Raw genomic sequence first — 8,244 nt, 5'->3', positions numbered from 1 at the left:
CACGCCCACCAGGGGCGATGCTCTGCCCACCTGGGGGCGTCGCTCTGCCGCGACCAGAGCCACTCTAGCGCCTGGGGCAGAGACCAAGGAGCCATCCCCAGCGCCTGGGCCATCTTTGCTCCAATGGAGCCTTGGCTGCAGGAGGGGAAGAGAGAGACAGAGAGGAAGGACGGGGGGGGGGGGGGGGTGGAGAAGCAAATGGGTGCTTCTCCTATGTGCCCTGGCCGGGAATCGAACCCGGGTCCCCCGCACGCCAGGCCGACGCTCTACCGCTGAGCCAACCGGCCAGGGCCAGGGGAAGTTTAGGATTATGGGAGATCAAAACTATGTGGCCTGATTGTCACTAATAACTTAAAAAGTCACGGACGAGTTAAAACAGCTGACAAAAAGCATTTAGTGGATTTTGGCTTTCCAGTATGAGGAGTTAAATATGGATATGTAATAGAATTTCTACATATCCATATTCTCATATAAATAATTTAAAAATAGGGACTTGTCAACATTTAGTGCATATAAATAACCTGGGATTTTGCTAAAATGCAGATTCTCATTCTGTAAGTCTGGGATACTACAACACTCCCTTTGCTAGAGATTAAGGAACCGTACTTGGAGTAGCCTGGGACTAGACACAGCCAGGAGTGGAGGTGTGAGATGTGGGCCTTTTTTCTGTGGCAACAGCCAAGGAACCAGAGAAGAGTCTCTGGGGACTGAGATTATGGGGTCGGGGTTTGTTGACCGGTTCTGTTAGCAGGAAAAAGAAAAGGATTTTTGTGAAACTGAGACTAGAGGTCTCTGTTCACCTCACCAAATATGCAGGCACTGAAAAAAATGCTGTAGTATCTCGGACTGCAGGAAACACCAAGGAGCAGAAAGTAAATTTGAGAAGATAATGAAAAAAAGTGATAGAAAAAAAAATCAAAATATAATGGTTTGACATGACTTCAAGAAGGGTGAACATTTTTTTTAAAGAGAGAGAGGGACAAACAGGCTGGAAGGGAGAGAGATGAGAAGCATCAATTCTTCATTGCAGCATCTTATATAGTTGTTCATTGACTGCTTTCTCATGTGCTTGACGGGGCTAGGGTTCTAGCAGAGCAAGTGACCCTTTGCTCAAGCCAGCGACCTTTAGGCTTCAAGCCAGTAACCTTTGGGCTCAAGCCAGCAACCATGGGGTCATGTCTAGGATCTCATGCTCAAGCCAGCGACCACACGCTCAACTTGGTGACCCCATGCTCAAGCCGATGAGCCCACGCTCAAGCTAGCGACCTTGAGGATTTCATCCTGGGTCCTCTGCGTCCCAGTCCGACGCTCAATCTACTGCACCACCCCCTGGTCAGACTCTGCTTATTTTATTGAGTGTTCTAATCATAAATGGATGTTGTATCTTATCAAATACTTTATTTTTTTTAAAGAGAGAGAGAGAGAGGCAGACAGGGAAAGACAGAAGACAGACAGAAAGAGAGAGGGATGAGAAGTATCAATCCTGGCAGTTACTTTCTTTTTAAAGGTATCAGTTCATTTGTCACTTGGCTCCCATTGATGTGCTGATATACCAATCTTGTTGTCCTTTGAAAAGAATGTATTTTTTTTTCTTTTAAGAAACCTTGTTTCTTTAGTTTTTAGCTATTTTACTCTGAAGACTCTAGGAATGGTTGTACTGTTTTGTTTTTGAGGCTCACTTGGGGCACAGGTGTTTCTTGAATCTGTAGCTGAATGTCTTTCTTAAGTCTGAGAGAAACTTCAGCCGCCTCTTTAAAAGCTGCTGTGCCCACTCGCTTTCTCTGTTGCGTTCCAACTGTATGATGTAGACCTTCACTTCATGCCTGTGTTCTACACTCTTCCATCTTCCCGTTTTTGTTCTCTTTCTGCTTCAATGTGGAGACAGTCTCCCCTTTATTGTTTATCTCACTAATGTCCTCACTTGTTCAACCCTCACAAGACTGATGAAAAGTCTGCTCTTCATCTTCTTTCTGGCTGGCTTCTTTATCTTGCTGCATAGCTTAACTGACAAACACTTTGTGGGGAAACCAGGTCTGATTTCTCCCTTCTCTGCACTTTCTTCTTTTCGAAAGCTCTTCCTTCAAGCCCTGGCTAGAGTCTTGATAGCTCTGAGCCCTCGTTTCTCTCTCCAGTCCTGTAAGATTCCTTCAAGCACTTCCCTTGTGGCTGCTCTGCATCCTAGCAGCTGCCCTCTGCCTGGCTCCCGCCTCTTGTCCATGTCAAGAATACACAAGTGCCCTGTGGGGGGAAGCTGATTTCACATCAGTGAACTTCCCTTGGTTCTGGTATCTGGCCTCACAGGTCTTGTATGTCTTGAGCAGCTCCTTATACCTTCAAATTAATTTATAAAAAATTTTTGTTATTCAGCATTTCTGGCTAGTCTTAGTAGAATTACTGTTCCTTTGCAAACTCCATCGTTGAGGAAGTCTCAACAACGAGGTTTTAGAATGTTAGGTATTTCTATATCCTAACTGGGTTTTGGGTTTTACTGTTTACCAGGCACTCCATGAATAGGAACTACAAGGCTGAATTTGCAACATGCCGGTTGGAGGCTGTGCCACTGGAATTTGGAGACTACCACCCACTGAAACCCATAACCGTAAGTTTGGTCAAAGGCCTCTCTAAATGATATCCCTGGTTCATAAAATTACAGGAAGTATTTCTTGGTCTTTTCCATTTTGCCAGCAGTAGCTTCTTTTGCATATTTAAACCAATCAGTTTGTTCCCTGCCCCATTTTTTCTTTTTATGGTATTTGCCTCACCATCATTTTAATTCTTTCCTTTCTCATATCAGTGAGGTTGTCGTGAGTATGGGATACTTTGTTCCTGAGATGGAGGCATAAGCAGAATATCTCTTGCTTTTTAATTGCCTGTTTGGAATATTAAGATCACTCTGCCTGACCAGGCAGTGGTGCTGTGCATAGAGCGTCAGACTGGGACGTGGAGGACCCAGGTTCAAAACCCCAAGGTTGCCAGCTTGAGTGTGGGCTCATCTGGTTTGAGCAAGGCTCACCAGCTTGAGCCCAGGGTCACTGGCTTGAGCAAGGGGCCATTTGGTCTGCTGTAGCCCCCCGGTCAAGGTACATATGAGAAAGCAATCAAATGAGAAACTAAGGTGCCACAATGAAGAATTGATGCTTCTCATCTCTTTCCCTTCTGGTCTGTCTGTCCCTCTCTCCATCTCTCTCTGTCTCTGTCACAAAAAAAAAGGTCACTCTACTTACCAGTATAGGGTGTTGTCCTGAATAACATCGTAGTCTATCCATGAATTTGTTTTAAAACAAAACAAAAAGTAGGCAAGAGATGTAAGTGACGCCTCTCTTCTGGGTTAGCACTTTTATTGGCAAGTGATTGAAGCTATGCGGTCGTCATTGTGGGTGAGGATGATGATGAGAAACAGACGCCAGTGGACACCAAGGACATACAGTTTCTTACAGTGGAGGACCTGAGAACACAGAGATGGTCACATTAAGCAGAATGTCACAAGATGACCTTTGGCCTCCTACAGCCCCTCAAATCCACACGGGCTTGGGCGGCTGACCCACCAGAGAGTGGGTTCTGTTCTCAGGAACTCACCCCACGTGGTGACAGAGTCGCTGCGTCAGCCCCAAGCTTACATCAGGCTTAACAATGCAGCAGCGGGGGTGGGGAGGTTTTGTTTACCCTGTTGGGTTATCTGTCCTTCCTGAACCAACCCTCCTGAGCAGGGGATGAAATATGCTAATTGATGGGGTCGGGACTAGTGCCTACCCTGGCAACCAGGGAGCAGAGTCCACCCCACCAGGCCTGTGGGAGCTGAGAGCTGGTGGGGGAGGGCTGCTCTCACAAAGAAAATTCGGACTATTGAGCCTCGGAGAAGGACTAGATGCCCAGCAGACAAGATAACAAATGTGCACCAGTGACAAGCACTTGGCCCCATTACCCAGGTTAGTGTCGGTCCCACTGGTTAGGAGGAAGGTCTTTAATGAGGCTTCTCTCACATCAGACACTAGCCACAAACCTGGGGGACCCCCAAGTCATCTGTACTTCTGACCAACTGGCTACAAACCCAAGGTTTCTCTGAGACTCGCCCCCCCCCCTTTGATAATTTGCTAGAACAACTCACAGAACTCAAATATGCTACACTTACATTTGAAAGATACAAATGAGGATGAGCCAAATTAAGAGACACAGGGTAAGGTTGGGGGGTTTCCTAAACGCAGAGCTGCTCTGCCCTCTGCTGGTGGAATCAGTTCATCACCTCCCAACACGTCATGTGTTCACCAACTAGGAAGCTCCACTGAGTTTTGGTGTCCAAAATATTTACTGGAGTTTCACTATGTAGACATAATTCACTGATTCCTTGGCCAGGTGATTGAACATTATCTCTGTCTACCCCCACCTACCCACACTTTGAGGTCGGGCTGATGTCACCTGGCTCAAGGTCCCAACCCTCTAAATACAGTGGTTGTTTTTTCTTGTGACCAACCCCCACACTGTATCATTTTTTTTGAGAGAGAAAGAGAGGCAGGAACATGGAGCTACGTCTGTTTGTGCCCTGACCAGGGAATTGAACCAGCAACCTCCACACTCTGGGAGGACACTCCATCCAACCAACAAACCAGACTATCTGGCCAGGGATTTTTTTTTTTAAAGACTGAGACAGGAAGGGAGAGAGAGGGGCAAGGAAAGAAAGAAAGAGGGGAAGAGGAAGGGAAGCATCATTTTTCGTTCCACTCAGTCATATACTCACTGGTTGTTTCCTGGTGTGACCTGACCCAGATCAAACCTGTAACCTTGTTTGTTTCAGAACAACAGTCTTAACTGACTGAGCTAACTGGCCAGGCCCCCTATCATCTTATCAGCATGAACTCAGGTGTGATCGGGGTGGGGGTGGGGCTCACGAATGACAGACCCTCCAAGGACTTAAGAGTCTCTTTTCCAGGAACCAGGGACAAAGGTCAGTCAGAGTCTCTTTCGTCCTACACAACTGCCTCTGTTCTGTTACCTGCCATCTCTCTCACTCTCTTGAAGGCTGGTTTTCTCTGCTTCCCTGTGGATATGTGTCCAAAGTGCTCATCACTGGCCCTTAGCCGCTGGCCCCTGGGTCCTCATAGTTTCCTCATTTGAAGAAGAGCAGAGCCTCACTGGCCCTTCTGGATGACGCTCCCTGTTCTCAGCAGAGAGACTGGTTGGATCCTTTTGGCTCGGAGGGTTACCCCTGGTCCAGGGGCCAGTAGGAACAAAAACATGGCTTCATACCCCAATACTGTCCTCTGTCCTCTGTCCTTACTCCAGGCTGCGGCACTGGGAGACGTTCTCCTAAAAGGAAGGACAGGGCATTCACTGCTCTGCAGTGGTGAGGTGGCTGTGCTGAGCTGCTGACACTGTCCTCAGAGTATGATGACCCCGGGAGCTTATGTGTCCTGGTTCATTACCTACCGAGACCATTGCTGTGAGGTGCAAGTTCTCATGTAGACGGTCTGGTGGGCCTGAGGTTCTGCACCTTTTAGAAGCTTCCCGGTGAGGTGGCTGCTGCTTGTTCAGAGACAGCAGTCTGACTAAGAGGGCCCCACAGGAGTGTATTAATTACATCACCCCTTCTAACCATAATGGCCTTGTCTCTTCCTTCTTGACCCTAACTTCCCCCTTTCCTTCCTTGACCCCTGGGATTCTAAGTCATGTCAATTTTTCACAAAATAAGAGCCCCTGTCTCAAAGAAATAGTCAACTCACAGAACAAGGGAAAACCTCTTCAAGTGTCTCACTGGAGAGAGTCAGAGGAGACTTCCATTTACCTCCGTGAATGTTCCCACAGGTCATGGAGTCAAAGACGAAGAAAGTGAGCCGGAAAGGAAGCACCTCTTCCACGTCCTCCTCGTCCTCCAGCTCCGTGGTGGACCCGCTGAGCAGTGTGCTGGACGGGACCGACCCCCTCTCGATGTTCTCCGCCACTGCTGACCCTGTGGCCACGGCCGCTGTCACGGTAGCACATCCTGCTGGCACTGTCCGGCTGGGGCTTGGTTCTGGGTGCTGGGATGGGCTTTTCATCTTTTTGTTTTTAAACGACATGGGTGCATTCTGGTCGTAACAGTTCACATAATCAAGGTGTCCACGAGGTGCGTCTGTGGTGACACTGCTGGTGAAGGGCGGTGCATCCAGGAAGATCTGTCTTTTCCTTTATAAAGCATTTAAAAAATGTATTTTTTTTCATTATACTCTTTTTATAATTATTTTTGGATAATTCAATTAATTTTTTATAGAAAAAGTCAAATACTACAGATAAAGTTGACCAACTGTCCCCATTCTGTTTACCACCCTGGAGGTCATCCATGACACTGTGTAATGTGTCTTCTTCTATAACTTCTCTTTGTATTTCAATAGCTATTTATGACAGTAATTTCTGATCATTTGCATACATCGTACTCATACATAAACAACAACAATAATAATAGTCTCACCTTGCTGCGTGGCCAGCCTTTACTAAGTGCATTCTAAGTTTAGTTCTCATACCACCTTGTGACAGAGGTATTATAATCCTTAGTTAAAGAGGCCCACGTGGAGAAGATTACCTGGCAGGGGAGACACCATGATCATGAAGGTGGTTTTCCCAGGGTGAGACTTACCCATTGCACTCCAGATGTGCTGACCCCTGTGATTTCTCCACATGCAGGAAACTCGACTGCATAACTTGTGGTAGTGGGGAACTGCATTTGTACTCTCCCCCGTAATAAAAGATAGACTATATAGTTGTGTTTACATATATATATATATATTTCAAAGATTAAAATGGTAATGCTGCTCAACAGATTGTCTTGCTTTTCCTTAGGACAGTTCCAGAAGGAAACGTGACAGAGATGATACCTCCACTGTAGGATCAGACTTTGAGTCTTGGGCCAGCAAACGGGGAGAAATCCTTGCCCGGTACACGACCACAGAAAAGCTTTCTATCGTGAGTGCCAGCAGACTTTTCTCCCGGAGTCTGCCTCAAATTTAGTCATAATTTCCTTTTGTTATTATCTTCACCCAGTTTCAGTGTGTGAGCTCCTCCCCCACACCAAGCAATTCTGTCACCCCAGCTGGGGTCCTGCCATTCAACTCAGTTCTGACAGTGTCGACCCAGAGATTGCATCAGATCCCTCATGTTAGGGGCGCAGTGTCATCTCATGTCCAAATTGTTAGGAGGAAAGTGAAAAGTAGGATGTACCTCTTCCATTTAGAGACTTCCTGCAGACCCCTGAACACATCCAGTTACATTTGTCTGCAATGTAGCCACAAATTGTATCAGATGCAAGGGAGGCTGGGAAATGAGACAGTGTGTCCATCAGAAATCTGGGCTATGAACAGGGAGGAAAGAGAGGACCGGGGAGGCCCTGCCACAGCACCTGTCCTCTCCCCTTTCTCTCAGGGTAGGTTCTTACTGAGCAGAATGGCAGGTAGAAATGTTGGACTATTAAATTATTTTCCTTATTGTCTGAATGCATTCAGTTAATTTAGAGCACTGATTCACAACCAGGAGTAATTTTACTCCTCGTGTATGCTGCAATGTCTGGAGACATTGATTGTCACAACCATGACGGTGCTACTGGCATCTTGTAGGTGGTGACCAGTGATGCCGCTAAACACCCTACAGTGCACAAGACAGCCCCCCAACAGAGTTTTCCAGCCCATCATGTCAACAGTGTTGAGGCTGTGCGTCTCTGATTTAGAGTAAGCTAGATGCTGCCACGAGGCTCCAGTGCCTTCAGAATTCTCTACTTGTCTTACTTTGAGAGTTCTGAATTGAGTAAAAATTTGAATCTCTGGTAGTGTTTACTTAGCTGTGTTTTCCTCCTTTGAATAAATATTTCTATTTTTCATTTTGATAAGTAAAGGGCTTTGTTGGAAAATGAGGAGTCACAGTGTCTTAGTGCTTCTTGAATACTAATTTAAGTATCTTACAAGTTGTTTTTTGTCATAAAATCCAGTAAGTTTTAAAAATTTTCACTAAGTTTTTTTTGTCTCTGTAGAATCTGTTTGTGGGATCTGAAAAAGGTGAGTTTTTGTTATAGTTACTATTTTGATGGAGAATTCTCTCATTACCTTTAACATAATTTCAGAAATAAAAGTTTTTATTGTTTAATTCTGATGATTAATTCAGTTGAGGCTATTATTTCCTAGATTATATATAGAATTAGTAGACTTGAAATACATATTTAGAGGATGAAAGGAAAATAAAAGACCAAAGAGTTACAGAGACTAAAATGGGGCCCTGGCTGGTTGGCTC

The 8,244-nt window shown here is 45.8% G+C and overlaps 2 protein-coding genes and 1 non-coding gene across 5 annotated transcripts in view; 2 read left to right on the top strand and 1 right to left on the bottom strand.

Annotated features, from left to right (window-relative positions):
• Positions 1–8,244, bottom strand: part of LOC136404021 (lysine-rich nucleolar protein 1-like) — a 360,920-nt gene that overhangs the window by 247,304 nt on the left and 105,372 nt on the right. The window lies entirely within an intron of this gene.
• LOC136404018 (VPS35 endosomal protein-sorting factor-like) overlaps positions 1–8,244 on the top strand; it is a 101,891-nt gene that overhangs the window by 3,227 nt on the left and 90,420 nt on the right. The window contains exons 2-5 of the mRNA XM_066383497.1: positions 2,500–2,599; positions 5,797–5,964; positions 6,808–6,930; positions 7,988–8,012. Of these exons, the coding sequence (XP_066239594.1) occupies positions 2,500–2,599; positions 5,797–5,964; positions 6,808–6,930; positions 7,988–8,012 (416 nt within the window). The remainder of the gene's footprint in view (positions 1–2,499; positions 2,600–5,796; positions 5,965–6,807; positions 6,931–7,987; positions 8,013–8,244) is intronic.
• On the top strand, positions 6,543–6,706 carry LOC136404509 (U1 spliceosomal RNA). Its single transcript, XR_010751276.1, has one exon. It is a non-coding gene; the product is annotated as a U1 spliceosomal RNA (small nuclear RNA).

This window comes from Saccopteryx leptura, chromosome 4 (genome assembly GCF_036850995.1).
Source record: "Saccopteryx leptura isolate mSacLep1 chromosome 4, mSacLep1_pri_phased_curated, whole genome shotgun sequence".
NCBI classification, from domain to species: Eukaryota; Metazoa; Chordata; class Mammalia; order Chiroptera; family Emballonuridae; genus Saccopteryx; species Saccopteryx leptura.
Note: the sequence above shows the minus strand (reverse complement) of the source record. Positions and strands in the feature narration are given on the sequence as shown.